This window comes from Tenrec ecaudatus, chromosome 17, assembly GCF_050624435.1.
Source record: "Tenrec ecaudatus isolate mTenEca1 chromosome 17, mTenEca1.hap1, whole genome shotgun sequence".
NCBI classification, from domain to species: domain Eukaryota; kingdom Metazoa; phylum Chordata; class Mammalia; order Afrosoricida; family Tenrecidae; genus Tenrec; species Tenrec ecaudatus.
In genome coordinates, this window is record NC_134546.1 from 19,158,306 (window position 1) to 19,180,301 (window position 21,996).

General features: G+C 42.5%; 1 protein-coding gene across 1 annotated transcript in view; it reads left to right on the plus strand.

The window, feature by feature from the left end:
• Window positions 1–21,996, plus strand: part of BABAM2 (BRISC and BRCA1 A complex member 2) — a 547,594-nt gene that overhangs the window by 299,058 nt on the left and 226,540 nt on the right. The window contains exon 7 of the mRNA XM_075535418.1: window positions 12,601–12,710. Within this exon, the coding sequence (XP_075391533.1) occupies window positions 12,601–12,710 (110 nt within the window). The remainder of the gene's footprint in view (window positions 1–12,600; window positions 12,711–21,996) is intronic.

Here is a 21,996-nt window from a genome sequence, read left to right on the forward strand (position 1 = left end):
ATTGAGCACCTTCTTCCTGCTGCCTCTGTACTGGTCACTTCCACACGTGTATTGCCTTAGTTCTTAAAACAATAGCTTCTGGGAGAGAGCTTTGAGACCTGTACACTATGCTAGAATTCAGGGAGACAAAAATAACAAGCTGCTTGCGTTAAAGGAATATGCAATTATTTGCAAAATTTTGCAAGCCTGCTGCCTTCCATAGTGTCCACACTTTGTATCCCTGATAAAAACAAAAACACATAAACTCTTTGCATAAAGAAAATGGCTATGAAGATGAACATACTGGTGCAGTTCTTCAATCGCATGACAAATGTGCAGGACATTTCCCATGTTGTCACGGCAGGCTGCCAGGGTTTGGTCTGGTGTGGTCTGCACACCTCTCTCTCTCTCAGCGCTTCTCTCAGTGCCTCCCCTGCCTCGTCCTTCATCGGATGAGGTTGAGAGGGCTCTAAAGTAGTGGGTGCGGGGGCCTCGGGCTGGATTGGTGTATTGTTTCAAGTCCACTGGGATGGGAGGAAGGAAGACCAGGGAGAGAGCTGGAGTGGCCTGACTGCAGCCAGGAGCTTGGTGCTGCCGGCAGGTTGCTCTAGTGAAGCTTCCTTGCTGCATGCATCGCGTTATGCGGCCCTCATCATCGTGTCCTACAAGTCCTTTCTAAGTTCAGACTAGGTCATCGTATTAGTAACATGTATCCAATTAATCCAGGCCTGAAAGTCACTTTTTAGCCCTTAATTCCATCAATTTAACAACATACAGCAGAAAATGTTGATTGTAAATGAAGGAAGACCACTTTAGTCTAGGTGCCTAGGGCAACATGTTCGCTTCCAGGCAGTTGAGAACAACACACCAGTCAGAGCAGGGACACAGTGGCCCAAGGACCACAGGATCTGAGGTCCTGAGTGCGGCCGCCACGACTCCCTCCTCTTTCATCTTGCTTCTCTAGACATCTTGGCTTTATTTCTCACACTGTGGACCGGCTTCTCCTGTATCGGCAATGGCTACTGACAGTTTCTTCTGCCACTTTAGAGGGGGAGTAGCCTGGACTTGTTATCCAAATTTACACATCTTTGTTTTCATTGAAATGACCTTGTATGTCACTGAAGAATCAAGCCTCGCTCTACTATTCACAAATCTTGGTCAGGGGACAAGAGCAGCTCCGTCAGGAGCTATGTGCGTGACGAGAGGGTGTCAGATGAGCAGCATCACAGGGGTTCACTATCACAGCGACGCCTTGAAATCATTTTCACTCTCTTATAAAGAACCATGCGAAGTGTTGAGATTAGAACTTTATTCACCTGTCCTTTAAGTTATGAAGCCATACTGTTGTTGCTGAGACCTCCAGATGAAGTTCAACTTCTAACTGCCTGAGAGGACAAAGAGGGCTGACTTCGTAGCTCTTGTCTGCAAGCTTTATGGGAACCGTTCACAGGTCTTCCCCGTAGCAGAGTCCTTATGGAGAGAAACTCAAATCTATTGTTATCGAGTCGATTCCAATCCATAAAGGGTTTCCACGGCTGAGCAGTTTGATGGGAGCAGATGGCTTCGTCCTTCTCCTATCGTCCTGTCTTCTATGGAGCGGCTGGTGGCTTTGAACTGCTGACCTCCCAGTTAGCATTCCAACACTCCATGACCCTCAAGGCTCCTTGGAGATAAACTTGGGATGTGGTAACTGATGATCATATGTATTCCAAATGTGTTTCATAAAGAAAGCACCACTATTTTATCTTGCTTTGATGTGCTCTTGGGTAAAAGAGTCTGGTGGCAAGGTTTAGTTTAGTGGGTTTGGATAAAATCGCAACTCAGAGATATCTGAAGATGTGGTTTAATATGATTTGTAGAGCAGTTTCCAAAGCGGTTGCCTCTGAGTAAGCCTAGGACAAGCCTTTTAAAATCAGTGTCATTAAGAAGATAGTTGTTAGGGCAGCAGGGAAAACCCCACACTCCCAGAATCCTTCTGTCCAAACCCTGGTGGGTTGTTTGCTCCTCATTCGAATCCTGGCCGTCCTGCAAAGATCCCTGCACCCCCAGCCCTCTGGCCTGCCGCAGAGAAGCTCTGTGGCTGCACTTTTCCCAGCACTGCTGTGGGGTTCCAGGAACATTGGTGCCTCTCAAGGATCTCTCTGTTAGCCATCAGAGCTGATGGAAGAATAGTCAACCATCTAGTTGCCATCAGAACTGCTCAGCAGCCATCGTGATCTTCATGAGCCAGGATGTCCCCACTCCCAAAGTTTATCCGTACAACATGTGTTTCAGCTTAGTCTTCTAGATAAACAGCAACTCTTACTGACATGTTAAGAGTGCGTTCAGCTTCACAAGCAGCTGCCTGCAGAAATGAGAGCAGTGAAATGTTCTTTATTTATGAAACTAATAAGCAAGCCATAACTCAACACAGCAACCAAACCCTGCCTCATATTCTCTCATGACATCAGGAAGTGAGGAACTCAAGATGTCTCTTTTAGAAAACACGGGCAGGTGGCAACGGCTCTTTGCTGGCCTCCTGACCCCCGCTGTATGAGCTGGCAATTCCAGCACACTGCAGTTATCATTTCTTGGCCTGGCAATCAGCTCTTCTTGTTTTCACTGAGTACACTTGATTAATAATAGAATTGCCTAAATATACAGTACTGAGGGACAGTTGCTATTATGGCCTCAGAATACCCTTCGATGTGCTCTTCTGTAAAGTCTGTGTAAAAATGTCAAATGAATACATTTTATTTGGCATGGCGTATGTTTTGAATACCCACTATGTATCTGATGTAAGGGCAGACTAGTCTACTCTAGGTAATAAAACTTTAAAAAAAATACATTCCTCTTGAGTCAGCTCCAACTCTTAGCGACCCCTATCGGATAGGGTAGAACTACTTTCAGAGGGTTTCAAGGTGACCCCTGGTGTGTAGTGGTTATAAATTGGGCTGTTAAACACAAGGTCAGCAATTTGAAATCACCGGCTTCTCTGTGGGAGAAAGATGAGGCTTTCTACACCTGGAAAGGTTTCCAGTCTCAGAGACTCACAGGGGCAGTTCTAAGTTCTACCCTGCCTTATCGGGTCTCTGTGAGTTGGAATCGAGTCGATGGCAGTGAGTTTGAATTTGAGAGTTTGAAGCAGTCTCCCACATTGACTTCCTGTGGAGGTGCTGTTGGGCTCAAACTGCTGACCTTTCAGTGAGCAGCCAAGTGCTTCATTAACCGCCATGTCTCCAAGGTTCCTTACTCTAGGTATTAAGAATGAAAAATAGTTCCATAAGTTGTTTATAATCATTTGGATGTAGACACTGAATAGAGAACAACTAAATGTATAGTAACACTAAGTCCCTGATACGGTTTCTGTATGTGGGTGTATAACTTTATTCACCATTGACACCGGGTCATTTTTTTGTGTGTCGAACCACATGTCAGGGGTATCATGTCATGGTTAAGAGTGCAGCTTCTGAGTCAGCATGCAAGGATTCAGACTCATCCTCAGCAGTTAGTACCTGGGTGTCCTTCGACAAGTTATGTTCATCGCTGAGCCTCAGTTTCCTTATCTGTGAGAATAATACTATGCCTACTGTATGAGGTTGTTATGAAGATTACACGAGCAAAGTCATGTGAAGCACTGAACAAAGGGACTTGTAGCTCCAGCCATTGGTATTTGCTATGAGAGGCACTAGAAGAGCTGGGTCCTCTTTTGAGAAACTCACCCACCATATACACAGCCGAAACAACACAGAGGGTCAGGAAAGCAGCTGAGGGGAACTGCCAAGCTTATCAGATGCTGGTTGGGCGGGATCTCAGTAGAAGCATGGATTTTCAATTAGAGTTAAATAAGTTAAATCCACACCGTTTAAGGAGAGGAGATAGGGAGCGGCAAGTGCAAAGTGTTAGTCAAGATCTGGCATAACACATGGGGAGCGGCCCAGTTTCTGTGGTCTCCGTAAGGAGCATCTTTTTACTCCAATTTTGCATTTGGAGAAACAAAATCAAGTTCTTATTCTAAAGTCTTCCTTCCTAAGATGGGTCACGAGAAGCTTTAACCAAGAGCTTGATCTATGGTGGTGAGAAACTGAGTAGGAACCCTGGGAAAGCCCTGGGTACCCCTAGGCCAGGTCCCAATGCTTGTTGCATGAGGATGTAGGAGGCTGGGGGTTGGGAATCACACCAACCGGCAATAGATCCACGGACCAGCAACTAAGTACTGCTCTGCCTCGTCTATTGGCTCGTCTTTAGTTCTTACTTTGGGATTTGTGTAGCTTTCTGTATTTATTTCTACAACATGCCCACATAATGAACATGCATATGCGTATCACACACACAAGGCACACGGACACTACTGGGTGAGGGGCTTGCAGTTTGCAGCAACCATATAACACCCATTATAAGGAGCCCTGGTGGGTAGCAGTGATACGCTGGGCGGGGACCAGCAAGGCCAGCAGTTTCGAACCACCTCGTCGGGAGAAAGAGGAGGCTTTCTACTCCCATGAAGATTGGCAGTCTCCGAAACTCACAGGGGAAGTTCTGCCGTGTCCTAGAAGGTTGTTCTGCGTCTTCATCAAATCAGTGGCATGCATATAAATGTGGTATAATTCTTTCTCTGACACATGTAGATGTTCTCACACTTTTATGAAGAGGAAATGATCTGATTAGGGCAATACATAATGTCACAGTTGGACAGAGACCCCTTGAGAGTGAGAATAATGTCTTGTATACTTCTTTTTTGGTTGTTGGTCATAAATAATGTTTAATTATGTTTCTAACATAGTTATTAGTATGCCTTTTAAAAACTTTTATTAGACCGTTTTATTGGCATTATGATGCATGTATTTCATCTTAATGTTAAGAGAATTCAAATTCAAATATTTACTGGGACTGTTTATGCTGATGTACGAGGGGGTACCCGCCCCTCAGGACACGGAATTTCCTTTTCAAAGCTATGTATTTAATTTTTTTTTTTTACAAAACAACCTTATTACCTTCAAAGTACTCTTCATTACACTTAATACATTTGTCAAATCTGCAATTCCATTCTTGGAAACAGTTTTAAAATTCATCTGTTTGGATAGCTAATAGCACCTCCCTTGTTTTTTTCTTTACCTTTTCTACATCATAAAATCGCTGTTCTTTCATGTCCCTCTGCATTCATGGAAGCAAAAAGAAGTCACATGGAGCAAGGTCAAGTGAGTAAGGTATGTGGAACAAGAGAGGCATGCTGGGGTTTTTTTGCCCCAAACTGGTCCGCTGAGATGGCTGTGTGAGTAGGTGCCTTGTTGTGGTGGCAAAACCAGTCTCCCATCTGCTACAAATCAGGTTTCTTTTCAGTAGCACACTGTTACACAATCTTCAGAACCTCTAAATAGAAAGCTTGTATTAATAGTCTGACCTGGTGAAACGAATGTCCATTCTGGAAGTTGACAGATGTCCAGAACAAAGTTTGGACCTCACCTTTTTGGACCACTTGGACACTTGCATTTTTCTTATAGCGCTGTTCTTGTAAGCTGTGTTCAACATCACAACAGTTTCTGTGGCATTTTTCCCAAGCAGGAAACAAATCTTCACAGCTGTGCGCTATTCTCTTATATCGTCCATCATCACAAAAAAATAAGGTTTGAGCGAAACTGCTTTGATGAAAAAATTCACTGTGACCAGAGAGAACCTTCCCAGGTGATGCCACTGGGTGCACTAACTCAGAGTGAGTTGCTCAATGTTCACCTAGTGGGAAAAATATGCACTACGAAAGTTCTGCTCTGCCCAGTGCAATTCCAGTTTGGGGGATACCCCCTCATAACACAGTGAGCCAAGATAACCTCCCCCTTACATTTCTGTCTGAAGTAACAAGAGAGCACTGCTGATGGATCATCAGGCCATCTTTAACTGCATTCTGTAAACCTTAGTTGTCTCCTCACTTCTTGTTCCTTTCCTTGCTTAATTTCCCCCATAACATGGAGAGCATGCTATATGGTTTACATTTTAAATCAGTAAATACATGATAGCACCATGAAAGTCTTGTTTGCATCTTCTTGAAAAATGTGACTTTGAGAAGTCTAAATGCCCACAATTTGATGGTGAGGTGTCTTTATTATCCAAATACTGGGGCCACAAAAGTAGAAGTATCACTTAGTAAAAGTAAAATAAGATTCTGCTCTGGACATTTTCCACAGTAGAAACAGGACCCTATCTACAAGATAGCCAAGATAGACGATTTACCCTAGAAATAATGATTATCCCCAAATCTGGCTCAATACTGTTTTAAATACAACAGAAAATGATGCTCACGTGATTTTTGCTATCCTGTTTCCACTACCACTACCACTGGTTACCATCAGCTAAGGCTCATGGTGACAGGATATGCAGAACATATTTCATATGATCTTCGCTAATTGTTTCGGAGATTGCAACCGTTCAGTTAGCAGCCTAGTGAGTTAACGCCTGTGCTCCCCCCACCCTGTCCCCCCCCCCAGGACTCCTGTAGTCATCATGCTCACAGATTGATTTTGTTCCCAGTGGTTGCAGCTCTGTTGTAAGCTCTTTGGAACTGAGGAAACCAGAGGCTTTTTACCACAGTTTTCCTATATGACCTGTGGTTTGTAATATTTATGGTTGTTCGTGTCTGTCAACAACAGTTAATTGGTAGTGTGAAACTGTATTGACACTCCTGTCTGAACCTACAGGGGCGTGTTTAATGGCTGCTATCTTTATTTGGGATAATTAGCATATCAAAGAAGACAACATAATGCTAAATAACATTTACTTTCATTTCCAAGGCTAATTGTTGTTGTTTTCCTATACCCTTTCAATGTTTGAAAAGTGCCTCAACTGAAATTAGTAATATAAACAAACCATTATGATCTAAACAGAAATGCTGTTATATGCTTCAGATTTGAGTTTTCACCAGTAAAATCTTAAGTAGTCATAGATTTAACTGACTAAAGAAATCAGTATTGCATAAGCTTTCTTACCCAAAACATTTTTTTATTTCTATTAGTGTTATACTATGGATTTTAAAACATCAAATATTTCTCACTTCAGGAAAGCAAATCCAGTGGCTTATTTATTTCATTATTTTTCATCGTCCATGCAGCAATTTCATTTTTTGCTTCAATCAATTTGATATGTTTCATGCATGTACACTGGATGGCAAAGATAAGCAGGAAGAGCTTCCAGTCTGCAAGGAACTCACCATCAAGTGGATATTGATCATAAGCCAGAAGAACTCCTTTCTACTATAGTAGGCCAAATCCACTGTTGAATTTCAGCAAAAACAAAAAAGACAAAAATGTGGCCACTCGAGGAGGATGTGGGAGGTCTGACAGGGCTGGATCAAGGACAATGTAACCGAGAGGAATTCCTGAAACCCAAATGAGGGCTAAACATGATGGTGGGACAAGAGGAAAGTACAGAGAAATAGAGGACAGAACTAGGAGGCAAAGGGCATTTATAGAGAACTAAATACAGGCATGTACAGATATAAATTATTTATATATGCAGAGGGGAAAATAGATCTATGTACATATAGTTATAGGTTTAGTATTGAGGAAACAGATCAACAGTGGGCCCCTACTCAAATACTCCCTCAACACAAGAACACTTTGTTCTAACAATTTGGCGGTCTGAGATGCTCACCTTCCTGGCATGATAGCTGAAGACAATGGGTGCACAAGTAAATGTGGTAAAGAAAACTGATGGTTCCTGGCTATCAAAAGATACAGCATCTGGGGTCTTAAAGGCTTGAAGGTAAATGGGGCCATCTACCTGAGATACAACAAAGCCCTTTAAAAAAACCAAAAAACAAACAAACAAACAAAAACAACAAAGCCCACATGGAAGAAGCACACCAGCCTGTGAGATCACAAGGCATCAAAGGGATTAGGTATCAGGCATCAAAGACCGAAAAAAATCAAAGCATTGTGAATGAGGGGGAGTGCAGAGTGGAGAAGCAGGGCCCATCTGTGGGAAATTAGACATCCCCTTGCAGAGGGGCCGTGGGGAGGAGACGGGCCAGTTAGGATGCAGTGTAGCAATGATGAAACATACATCTTTATTTCTTAAATACATCCTCCTCCCCACTAACATGATCCTAATTCTACCTTACAAATCTGGCTGGACTGGAGGATATACACTGGTATAGATGAGAACTGGAGGCACAGGGAATCCAGGACAGATGAACCCCTTAAGACCAGTGGTGGGAGTGGCGATACTGAGAGGGTAGAAGGAAAGTGAGGGAGAAAGGGGGAACAAATGACAAGGATCTACATATGACCTCCTCCCTGGGGAATGAACAGCGGAGAAGTGGGTGAAGGGCGATGTCGGACGGTATAAGATATAGCAAAATAATAATTTATAAATTATCGAGGTTTCATGGGGGAGAGGGGAACGGGGAGGGAGGGGAAAATGGGGAGCTGATACCAAGGGCTCAAGTATAAAGCAAATGTTTTGAGAATGATGAGGGAAACAAATGTATAAAAGTGCTTGACACAATGGATGGATGTATGGATTGTGATGAGTTTTGCAAGCCCTCTATAAAATGATTTTTAAAAAAATGTGGCCACTGTTTATTGCTTCGCTATATGTAGGTTCTTGACATCAAGCATAGAGGTAGTTGATAATACTCTTTAGCTTAAGCAGATTCAGCATCTCCCAACACAAATTCTAGCCTGATGCACTTTCCAACTGCACAGATCGAAAGCCCAGGAACTGCATACTTAGATGTTTTTAAATGTCCCTGACTGCATGGCAGCCATGCTTGTTTTCCACATGCGGCCCTTAGCGGCTACAATCATCATCTGTAATGTCAGCTTCTAAGAACCCTGGTACTAGAGCTGCTTTTATAGTGCCCAGATGGGAAAGAGCGCATGTGCAAGCTTGTTAGCGCTGCAGAGACTGGAAACAATGCTATGTGAACTTACATTTTCAGAATTCTTTGGGCTTATTTAAGCACTCAACGTTAAACTTGGGTATCCATTAGAAATCAAATACCAATTCCTGAGCCACACCAAGAGAAAGCACACAGATTCAAGTAGTTCATGAGACAGTGTCCTGGAAACTACTATTTTCACATTCAGACTAATGTTTCAGGCACTTGACTGGAGGCCAGATGATGGATTATATAAATGGGGTCATTCCATTTGCGTTAGGATTGTCTCTCAGCATTCTAGGTCTTTGCTTGAACTGTGGTAAAATGAGAAATTAAAAGATAGAAAAAGGAACTAATTCTAAATTATCCATAAGCATCTAGAAAGAAGTTGCTAATTAAAAAATAATTGTTAGGGTCTCAAGTTCTTTGCAGTGAGTTTTTACAACTGCATTTGTAACACAGTATTGAGTTTGGCTGTGGGATTTGGGTACCATGGTCATAGCTTTCAGCCTTGAACTTGGAAACTTAGCTGTTGGAAGAAGGAGCCTGAAAGTCATTTTTAAAATTGTATTTCTTAAGGTGACCAATCCAATTACAAGGAGAGTTGCTTCCACACTTAGATTATAAAATGAATTTGCCTTTATGAATGTGGATTTTTTTCAAGTTCATTTTTAATTTTCAGATGTTTAATGAGTATTAGAATCATGTTACGTTTCATTTGTTGAGACCCCTGAATACTTGAAAAACTTTTCAGTCTTCATTTTACAGAAAGGAAAATTCAAAATTGAAATTTTATCATCTGAAAATGAGTAAGAGCGTTAGATAAACTCAAACTTCCAATCTTTGTTCTCTTTTCATAAACCTCTAGATATAGGGAAATTGGTGTTTCAAGGGGTGCCTGGAGCTTGGGAGCAAGGAGTCAGCACTTAGTTTGAAAACATCTTTGGCAACAGGAGCTTCTTCCTGTCAAGTCTGTGTTAAACCTCATTCAAGGTAGAGAACAAACCTCTTCATTCTCTGCCCATAGGGTTAATATTTTATTTAATGAAGGTGTCTATGATTTTGTATCAGTACTTTTTAGTTAGCCTTTCCTAAAGTCCATTACCAAAGGACACAGGCTGTAGATTGCATTGAGGCTGTGACTTGAATTCAGGTAACCAGTCTGAATGTCCATTACTAGGAGGATGGTTTAGTTAGAAATAAATCCATGCCATGGAATATTATATGGCTATTTAAAAAGCAATTAGAAGAGCGATATAAATGATTCCATTGTAGAAGACAAAACAAAAGGATTACAGATTTGTTTATATGCAAGTGTGTCTGTCTGTATGTCTGTTTTTATGAGCACAGAGAAAGAGGATAAAAGCTACACAACAGTTCATACTCGTTAACTTGTAAAAGGGGAGTGAGGTGGGACAGGAGAGCCTTTTCTTTAAAGACCTCTATATTGCTTGATTTGTTAAATGCCTACGTTCTATAACGTGAAACCAAAATAAGGTGAAAAGTTAAAAACTAAAGAATGTGAAAGGAGTTTTGGACAGCTGGGAGGACAGCTGGGCAGTGATTCTGAAAGTTTCTGTTGAGACCCCTGAGATGGTCCTGAGCCATCCTGAGGAGCGCTTATAAACAAAACCAGAAACGGAGCGCAGTTCTTAACAGTTCTTATGTGTATCAGGTGTACAATTCTATTGTTTGTTTTAATTACATTTTACTCAGAGTCACTGCCAACCAAAAAATTAATTATTGTTAAGAAAGATTGATATTTTATGCATTAAAATCAGCATGTTCTTAAAACTTATTTTACTTTAGTATTGTATTCCAAAGTCTAACAAACAGCGAGTGCTTGGAGTATGCATTTAGAGTTATACGTCCAAGAATTTGGATTCAGGACACTTCATCAGTATTGATGCCAGTTAGTTATAGCATGCAATTCCTGCTATTTTTCCTTTACATTATAAATTACAGTAAGGTTAGCTTAATTATCATTAGTTTATTATGGGTTATTTGGTTAACCCCACAATATTTCATGATGTACAAGGAGGTACCCCCCCCAAAAAAAAAAGAAAAGAAAAAAACTCTGCTGAGTGGAGCTTTGAAAGTTCACATTTACCCCACTAGGCAAAAATCAAGCAGCTCACTCTGTGTTAGTGCACCCAGTGGTGTTGCCTGGGGAGGTACTCTTTGGTCACAGTGAAATTTTTTTCATAAAAGCAGTTTCACTAGAATCTTGTGTTTTTGTGATGGCTGATTTAAGAGAACAGTGTACGGCTATGAAACTTTGTTTCCTGCCTGGGAAAATGCTGCAGAAACTATTGTGATGTTGCACACAGCTTACAAGGAAAGTGCTGTGGGAAAAACCAGGTGTGTGCGTAGTTTTCTTGTTTCACGAAAGGTGAAATGTCGATTGACGATAATCCTCATTCTGGCCATCTGTCAACTTATCAAATGGACAAAAATGTCTACTCATAGTACATTTGGAGTCATTCCACCAGGTCTGTTAATCAAGCTTTCTGAAAAGATTGTGTAAGAATGTGTTACCAAAAAGGCCTGATTTGTGGCAGGCGGGACTGGTTTTGCCACCATGACAATGCACCTGCTCACACAGCCATCTCAGCACACAAGTTTTTGGCAAAAAAATCAACATGCCTCTCTTGCCCCACATACCTGACCTCTCTCCGTGGGGCTTATTTTTGTTTTCGAGAATGAAGAGGAACATGAAAGGACAGTAATTTGAGGACCTAGAAGAGATGAAGAAAAAAGCGAGGGAGGTGCTCTCAGTCATCCAAACAAATGAATTTGAAAAATGTTTCCAAGAATGGAATCACAGATTTAACAATGTATTAAGTGTAAAGGAGAACACTTTGAAGGTGATGAGGTTGTTTTGTAAAAAAAAAATTAAATACATAACTTTGGGGGGGGGATTCCATTTGTGGGGGGGTTACCCCTCATATATTTGCAACAGCAGTATTTTGTTTTGTAACTTTCTTCCTACAAACTTGTAAGGCACTGATGGGTCAGCACTGGGCTGCTAGCCATCAGTTTTTCTGTTCAAACTCTCCAGCAGCTCTGCAGGATAAAGGTGAGGCTGACTGCTCCCATGAAGATTTCTAGCCTCAGAAACCCTGTATCGGGTGGCTATGAGACAGAAGCTGCTGAACAGCAATGGGTATTTTACACTTTTAAGATATACACGCCTTATGGTTTGTATATGGACCCGCCACAATCATTTCATTAAAGTTGATATATATGTCATAACCCCCAGCCACCATTGCTTGTACAATGACACACTCTATAATGATAGAGGTCTTGTGAAGGTTTTGCTTTTTAAATAACTGACCGCATACTATCAAGGTGGGTGTAATTACATTGCTGGATATTCTAATGTTTGTTGGTAGTTTATAATATAAATGGTATTTATTACTCATAGTTTCCATATAGAAGTAAATTATAAGCCACTCACCTGTATTACTAGAAACATGTTTACTATAATTTTTTAATTACATTTTTGTCGAGTTCTTTGTCGTCACCAGATTAGCTTTTCCCCTGAGATGTGAGGATAAGTGAACGAGGTGGTCCATGGGGTCTTTTGCCTCCCTACGGTAAACTTTCATCAGAAAGTTTGGAAGTCATCACTTAAGAGGAGCAATGAAGCATTAGGCTGGAAATTCCGAAGTCAAAGCCAGTGACCACAATTCTGGTGGCTGTGACCTTATCACCAATCACATGTTAAGAGAGTGGGTGCTAATCACATTGTTTTCCATTTTCTACTTAAGGATGTAAATGAAGACCCTGGGGAAGACGTGGCCCTCCTTTCTGTCAGTTTTGAGGACACAGAAGCCACTCAGGTGTACCCCAAGCTGTACTTGTCACCTCGGATTGAACAGTGAGTGCCAATTCCATTGCCGTCCTGTGATTTGGAGCTTCTGCTTGTTAACCAAATGAGTCTTGGTGGTTGGTTGTTTGTTTTTTTGCCAGTCTTGCACTTTTAAAATGATTTCTCTTTCTTGACTTTTATTCTCTTTAAAACTGGAGTTAAAATTTATTTTTTGAATATGAGTTTAGGTTGCAGAGTAGAGCTAGTATTTGCCCCTGCAGTCTTTTGCTGAGTCTTGGAGTTGTATGCTTTATGATATGAGTACCTTGTAGAGAGAGACGAGTAGACAGATTATTGCCAAAATTATGATTCTGCCCAAATTCTTCCTGGGGTATTTATGGTTATAATCTAAAGAGGGCTGTTGAAAACATCTGACCCAATTTTTTTTGCATATTTGTTTATTATGTTATAGTTATTTGTTAAAGTCTAACTCAGAAAAACTCAAGTTCATGGCCATTGAGACAATTCTTATGCATAGCAATCCTATAGGACGGGGTAGAACTGCTTCCATGGATTTCTAAGGCTGTGAATCTTTATAGGAGGTAAAAAGCCTCATCTTCTTCCCACAGTGTGACTGGTGGGTTTGAACTGTTGACCCTGTGGTTAGCAGCCCAACTCATAACCCACTCTGAGACCAGGGCACCTTTAAAAGATAACTCCAAAACTCATTGCCATTGAGTAGATTCTGTCTAGTAGTGACCATATAGGACAGACCATATAGGACTGCCTCTGTGGGGTTCACAGTTGGTGGTTTTGAGGTGCTTCAGATTAGCTAGCCTTGACGTTAGCAACCCAATGCACAACCCATTATGCCACCAGGGCTCCTAAAATAGAACTAATCCCCTTAAAATCTTAAGCAGAAAACCCATTCAGAAGTTAGAGAAGGCAGTATTAAGTAGGTAGCTTAAAACAAGGACACATTTGAATTTTTTTCTTTGTCTAAATGACTTTTTATAACTTCATGGTAGAAGTAGTTTGATATCAAACTTGTGTTCTAACCAAATAACTTTACTCATCAGTAATAAACTGTACAGAGAGTAGTCTCACAATGTACTTACTGGCTAAAATACTTTAGTAGCTTACTGCAAAGGAAGCCAAGGCCCACTGAAAATGGACTGTAAGCAGATTCAGTTATGAACTTCTGACAGAGTTTTCATCCGCACACAGCTTGTACAGATGGGATGGAAATGTCATTAAAGTTCCTGCAAGGCAGCAGTCGGGCTTGGCTGATTTCTGCCTGTGCGGAGAGGCTGTCACTGTCCAATAGACATAGAGCGAGTTCCCCTCCTCTGTCCTTACTTTAATTCATGAATCATAGACATAGGATTTTATAAGCAGATATGGCCCCGATGTTCATATGTTTGCATTCTCTCATTTCTTTTTGGCTCTCTGGCGCCACCTTTAACAGCATTTTACACCCATAGAGGCTCAATGAGTGCAGTTATCAGTAAGCAGTCAAAAGGTGCTGGACACAGTACTCAAACCCAACCCATGCCCTTGAGTCCATTCCAGCTCTGGAGAGTAGGGTGCCCCATGGGGCTTTCCCAGGCTGGACATTTTGACGGGTGCAGGCTTCCACATCGTGGAGTTACTGGTAGCTTTGAGCTACCCAATCTTCAGGGTTATGGCAGAATGCTTAACCTCTGCGCCACCAGGGCTTCTTGGAGAGAGTATGGCAAAATGGAAAATGACAGAAGCTCTGTCAAGCAAATCTGGTCTAACCCAGGTTCTACCCCTTCCCAGCTGGCACGCTGGTTTACGTCTCTCACCTTGTCTCTCGCCCATCAAGTCGGGGTAATCCTAGCTATTTCATGCGCTGTTTTGAGGTTTATGTTAAATAATGTTCAGAAAGCATTCATCGCGGTACCTGGCACTATAGCAAGCACTCGGTAAATAGTGTCTCTGTTGAATACAGGAGAGGAATGAGTGAGTGAGTGAGTGAGTGAGTGGCTAAAGGGGAAGCTGGGACAGACAAGGAGGGGATTGGGAAATAAGTGAGCAAATTCTAGTTCTAGAGTAGCCATCCAGGAACTACTTAATGAGCTGAATTTCAGTGATGAGAAAAGCCAGTGAATGAAACAATCACAAGGTGTGGGTAATAAGAGTATCAATTCGCTGCAGCCAAGAATTTGCCAACTCAGAAAAACAGTTTGTTTCCCAACAGCCAGGTAATTGTTTCTTCGAAGCTATGGCACCTAGTTTTCTAATAAAGTTGTTAATAAAATGTTTCTCATTTCCAAAGTATAAGAACATGAAATGAAAAATAATTCCTGAGAGGGGTATTTCAAAAGTTACCTTTCTAGTTCTAAAATCTAGCTTTCTGCATTTCCCTTTTAATATTAAGAACTGGCCAAACCTGATCTTTCCCAATCAAGATTCCTATTACCGCACTTCTCTTTCATGTAGCCTGACCCTCGCCTAGATCCGGTTACTTCAAGTCCCTCCAACTCACCCGTGCTCCTTTGCCTACTCACTTGCCTTTGCTAAAACAGTTTCCGTCACGTAAAATGGGCTGCACATCCTGGTGATATAGAGTATGCTTCCTCCGGCTTTATTCAGGAGCTTTGGTGGTGCCGTGGGTAAAGTCATTGGTTTGACTTCACCAGCTGCACCATGGGGAAAGATGCAGCCGTCTGTTCCCCCACAGCCTTGGAAACCCCATGGGACCGCTCTGCTCTGTCCTGCCCGGACGCTGTGCTCTGTGCAACACGATGGCGGCGGATTTATTTGGTTTGACTTATTCAAATGCCATTGTACCAGTCCTTGTCCAGAGTATAGTCGAACCCTCCCCAGAATGCTTGTAACACCGAATTTATATTATGCTTCTAGTCTGCTCACTCTGGCTTTAATTAGTAATGTACATTTTTTAATCTTTTACTAAATCACAAGCTACTCCAAGGACAAGGAACACAGTGTTTCATTCTTTCAGTGTCTTGCACAAACACAAGCCGTAGTAAACAACTGCCTGTTTGGTAGTACTAACTGGGTTAATGTGTAATTCCCACAAGGAAATGTGAAAGTGCTATACTCAAAGATCTTATATTTTCCCGGTTGATGCAAGTTCAGAGCTGTATTTGTAATACTAAAGAAAACTGCCACAAGTTTTTCCCTCTCTAAGTTGCAGTTTTCAAATCACGGTTTAGAACAGAACTTGAGGTATGGCTTTTGTAGGGTTTACATGTTGGCTGAAGTAATTGGTACGCTGCAGTTCTCAGGATGTAGGACAGAAGCAATGCCATGTCAGTAGGAGCAAGATCACGAGATAATATTTGAAGTACTGTTGTTGTTAGGTGCCGTCAAGTTCGTTCCAGCTCATAGGAACCCGGTGTACAACAGCACGAAACACTGTCTGGTTCTGTGCCATCTTCACAATTGTCTTTACATGCGAGCCGTTGTGGCCGCCACCATGCCAATCCATCTTGCCAAGGTAGTCCTTGCCGAGGTGGCCCTCGCTTCACGCAGCTGCGTGTGTTCTTCTCCAGGCACTGGCCTCTCCTGACAGCACTGTCGAAAGTACTCGAGAGGAAGTCTGGCCATCTGTGCCCGAGGGGCCCTCTGCCTGTGCTTCTTCCCAGACTGGGTTGTTGCGTCGGCAGTTCATGGCGCTTTCAGTAGCCTGCCCTGGCACCAACCTTCAAATGCATCCAGTTGGCTTCCATTTTCTGTAGCCAGTGTCCAACTTTCCCATGCACATGGGGCTGTTTAAAATACCCTGGCTTGGGTCGGGGCACCTTCGTCCTGAAAGTCACCTCCTTGTTTTCCTTACACTTTCAAGCGGTCCTGTGCAGCAGGTTTACCCAATGTAGTGTGTCTTGGATCTCTTGGCTGTTGCTTCCCTGAGCATTGAATTGTTGAATAATGAAAATGAGAGAGAATCTTTGATGACGTCAATCTTTTCTCTGTTTACCATGATGTTCCCTAGTGGTCTAGTCGTATGAGTTGGGCTGTGGTTTGCATGGTCAGCAGTTTGAAACTACCAGCTACAGTGCGGGAGAAAGACGGGGCTTTCTATTCCCGTAAAGAGTTACATTCAGGAAACCCACAGGGGCAGTTCTGCCCTGCCCTGCAGGTTCACCATGAATAGGCATGGACTTAGTCAGTGGCAGTAGGTGTGTTTTGTTTCTTCTTTACATTGAATTGTAATCCATATCCAAGGCTGAAGTCTTTGATCTTCATGGCAAGGGCTCCGAGTCCTCCTCACTGTCAGCAAGAGAGGGTGTGTTCTCCACACAGGGAAGCTTGCTAACAAGCCTTCCTCAAATCCTGGTGCCTCATTCTTCTTCATATAATCCAGAGTCTCTGATATTTGCTCAACAGTTTACAGAATTGAGGGAGCGATGTTGTGTTAAACTCTTTCCTTTGCTGTTTTTCATGATATCCTGTCAACTCTTAGGTCTGCAAGTGTTGATTAGCGACTCAGCTTTGGAGTGGTCGTTCAAGGGTCACAGAAAAAGCATCATAGGCACACCTGCTGGGAGCCGAAACCAGGTTCTCTTTAGCTGAAGGAAGCCCTGCTCCTTTCGGCTGCTGCTCTGGCTTTTTCTAGGAACTCCCAAGCGTCTGCAATACAGGGCAGTCAGAAATCAGAGGAGGCAATCACCTGACCTGCATTACCCACCACCTCCTCCCCATGGACATGGAGAAATGCCAGGAGCCCTAGACAGACCCCATTCCAGACTGGCAGTCATCACTCCGCAGCAGCCTGTCCAGTCAGTGACTAAGGATATTACACTTGCATTAACTTGTCCTAGAAGTAGGAAAAGACAGAGGCTACATCTGAGTCTTGTCATCACACATAGGAAAAGGGCACAATTTGTTGCTCCCTGAGGACTTCAGGGGGCAGGGAAACACATGCCCCTAAGTTAACTGTCCCCACAAATGGGTAGGTCTGACGGGCGCATTGAGCAGAAAGGGTCCATGTGGATTTGAATGTGCTGAAGCAGTGCTGCCCGACCTCCGGAGTCTGTGTTTCCCCAGAGCCCTGGAGTCACTCTGCTGGGTCCCTGGCAGTCCTGCGCGCGTAACTGCACGTCCTTCTGGTGTTCCGGGCAGAGCGTTTCCTGCTTCCCCGCTCGGCACGTATATGGAGCGCAAAGGAAATGCCTTGTGAAAAGAAGTATGTGTTCTTCTTGCACAAGGGACATTTATGAAAAATCCATATTTCAGGCCCTCTCCATTTGTTTCCTATAGAATCAAGGCCAATCCTTTGAATTAAAGACTAAGTGCTGTGGGAGAAGTAGGGAGGGGGAGTTAGTGGGGAGTTTTACTAAAAAGAGAAGAAGAAGAAGTGAAAAAAGCTAGTGGTGACTTGTGCATAATGGATGTGGGGTAAATACTGGGAGAGGGAAAAGCGAGTTTCTAGGTCTTGTAGGCAACTGGTTTCTAAGCTACCCCCCACGGCTCCTGGCAGCCAAGCCGTGAGTTTTGGTTATGTCACCAGAGCTGGCACTAACCCTGCTCTGAGGGCCCCTCCTTTGCAGCCAGTTGGAAGATCTCTCAGCAAAACCACTCAGTGGGCCCGAGAGGCTGCTCAGTCCTCTTCCCTGAAAGGTGTGGGCCCCTTTCTTTGGCTGGAGCCAGTTTGTGGGAGTGGTTTGAAGAAACCAGCTTTGTCACTCTGCTCCCACTTGGTGGGTATAAAGAGGACTTCAGGCCCTGAGGCAGACCAGGTGGCATCTTTCACAAGTACAGAATTTGTTTTTAGAACTTTTTGTTGTTCAGTTACAGCCGCCTTGGAAATCATCACTCCACGCTTACCCTCCCACAAACGCTCACCATGACTGAGGCCTATATTGTAGGCCAGTGTCTGTGACTTCATTCTTTGGGGCTAGAAGAACTGACCGACCGAGTGTAAGGGCCTTTGCTAGGTGCCTGAGAATCCAGAAAGACAGATGAGGTACAGCCCAGGTTCCTCAGTTGCTCACAATACAGAAGGGAGAGAAGCATGTCTCGACTTGTGGAGGAGTAGAACAGAGACAAGAAGTCTTGGTGCACAGACGTCAGCTCTTCCACTGATTGCTGGAGATCTTGGCTCACCTTAGTGAACCTCTTGAGCTTCATTTCATCTTCTGTGAAAGGGAGTAAGTCTGAGTTTCAGTTTTATCTACTCCAAAGGGAGACTGTCTAAGACACTGTGTACTGCACTGTGGTGCTTGGCACACGGTCAGTGTTCAGTTAATGCAACTTGAGTTTAAACACACATAAAAAAATCCTCGTGAAGTACTTGCCCACTAAGTGGCCAAGGGAGGGGCAGATTCTGATGTGTATTTGACTTGGTGGAGAGGGAACTTTGGAAGATTTTAGAAACCTGACTCTTCTAATTCAGTGTGGTTTTGCTAGAAATTAAACCTATAATCCTGTAATAATACAAATGTATTTGTTTAGTGTTTTAAGTTGTTCAATTTACTTTTCTCTTTACCATTCCAAACTGAGTCGCATGATGAACATTCCTAACAGGTACTTTATAATAGCCCACGTCTCAGCCCGTCTCTTTTAGTGTGCCCAGCACAAGTCTATCAGCCCTATAATATCCTCACTCAAAACCATCAGTTCTTTCCCACTCTTGCCAACTGGATTTAGTCCACTCTCGCAAGCTGGTCTTCGAAGTGCTCAGCATTATGGTCTCAGCCTAATCTGGAACATGTAGTCTCTTAGCCAGCCAAGCTATGAGTGTGGTGTCCTGAGCATACTACTTTGGCCATACCTCTATAACCTTACCTTGGGCCGCTCTTTATATATTAACATTGAATTTATTTCTCTCTCCAGCAGGATTTGTGAACGTTTCCAGCGGTTCTCAACCTGTGGGTCGCAACCCCTTTGGGGGTCAAACAACCCTTTCACAGGGGTCACCCGATTCTTAACAGTAGCAAAATTACAGTTCTGGAGTAGCAAGGAAAATAATTTTATGGTTGGGGCGTCACCACAACATGAGGCACTGTATGAAAGGGCCTCGGCATTAGGAAGGTTGAGAACCACTGTCTAAGATAGTCTCAACAAACATCCTCCATGAAACATCCTGATCATTTCTACCTGTTGACCCCCCTTCTCCCAAGATGACACTTTTCTTCTCCTATGTTTTTGTTTCTATTTTCTATTGTTATATTATTTCTCTGAACTGCACACTCCTTAAGGCTTGAAGTCCAGGTATATTCATCATTGGATCTAATTCAGCTCAGTACAGTATCTTGTTCATGGAACAACGGGCAAGAACCCTTTATTGAATTGGTTGGGTAACCATGTTTCCTTCTTAAGTTACTCCCCAGTTTGAATGTGAGTTTCTCTGCACATGCCCATACTCAGTCCCCCCATTTACAACAGGATCATTAGCTTAACCAGTCGGTTTTCACATCCGCTTGTGTTTATTAGGTCTCTTGGCTTAAGCAGTATGTCTAATTGAATTCCCCAAGCCCAGGACCTCACTTCATTTCTTTTCCTGGTCTGGTGAGAGACCATGGGTGGGAGGTTGTGTCTGTCCTGAGCGACAGTGACAGTACAGCTGTAAGGGCTGGTGTGCCTCTTTCACCTAGCCTCTGTCTCCAGTTGAAGGCTTGTGAATCAAGGCCACATGCACAAGTAATAGGGTTAGGACTTCACCATATCTTTTTTTTCCCCTTCAACATATCTTTTGGAAGAATATAATCCAATTCATATCAACTGGTATAAACTGAAATTTAGGGGTCTAAAGAAAGGGGGCAGTGCTGAAAATTAAAATACTACTACTTAGAATTATGGATTAGTGGATATTAAATTTCAATAAATCATATAAAATAAGAGTACTTTAAAAGCAATAAATAAATTCAACATAGGGTGATTTTAAATTGTTATTTAATACTGAATTTCAACTTCTTAATAAGTTAGACTACAACATTTTGTTTTGCTTTTGATGCTGACAAGAATTTTTTAGAACAATTAGAAAAAGATGATAACAATATAGATTTGAAAGAAAGGATAACTCTTGCCCTTTGCTGTTTTTAGTTCCTACATTGGTTGTCTTTAGAAAGAGACCTCAAATTTCTCAGGGTGATTTTGTGTTAGGAGTCAAATAATACAGCAGCATAGTGAGCTTGGTTTAATTTAGCCATACTTGCGTTTACTTGAGTCACTGAGGCAATCCTGTAATAACTAGTCTGCTCCTGGAGAAGTACTTCCTTTGGTAAACTTACAGGCAGTCTCCGGATTACGAACAAGTTCCATTCCTGTTTGTCTTGAGGTAGAATTTCCATGTAAGTCAGTGAGGTTCCTATCTAAGGTCAGCTAGTCAGACATTTGCCTTCTTTACCGCATCGTATATCTTTCTATTGTATAAAAAGCACTAAAGAAACACTTAGAGATACACTAAAAGTCGTGAACATAATAATAATAATGTTTTAATGCATGTTACAAAGTAGCCTCTCTTTGTTATTACCAACCATGGTATGGAACTTCAATTTTTAATATCATTGACTTTTGGTGCTGGTTTGGAGTGGCAACCCAGGGACTGCCTGCGCACAGCCTGAGCACGCCGAGCGAGCAGCTGTCAGGAGGAGACGTGGATTTCGTTTTGGTGGGGCAAGCCGTCTGTCTTAGCCTCTAGGGACTTGACATGTTCGTTTTACTCGTCTGGGAGCAGGGCCAAAAGTGCTGTTCGTGACTTAGAATGGAATTCTGAAAAGCAAGTCTTCCTCAGTGCGCTTGGCCTTTATTTGGCCCGGCCTCCGAAGACCAAGAGCTCGGCCTCTGCTCTGAAAGAGCACACAAAAGATCAGTGTGGAACCTAGCTGGGGGAGAAAATCAATCAGCCCCCAAAGATTATATTTTTGGAAACATCCTGGCATATCGCTCCCACCTTCCCAGCCACACAAGTTAGTGATAGCTCAGTGGTTTCCGCTAGCTTTCCTTTTAGTAAGAAAATTCACATTTAGACATAGATGTGTATGTACATGTGCTGTGAGAACTCAACTCTCACTGGTTTCACCTTTGACCTCTGTCTTAGGTTGTTGGATTTTTCTCGTTTTTGTTTCTGTTTTGGGGAGGTGTGGGTGGTCGTATTTCTTTTAAATTTTATTTCCCACTCAGAGGCATAGTGATTAATCTAAAACTAGCATATAATAGGCCTTCATTTAAAAAAAAAACCAAGCATAGCATTTTTTATATTTATAAGGAAGAACTTTATATCAAAGAGTACTCATATATTTAGAAAAAATCCTAGCCCAGTCCAGATCAAGTTCATAAGTCCAATGTTGGCCCATAAGTCCAATACTAGTCCATGAATCTTTCATTCTCATGGAGCACACACAATGATGCAAAATTCAGGAAG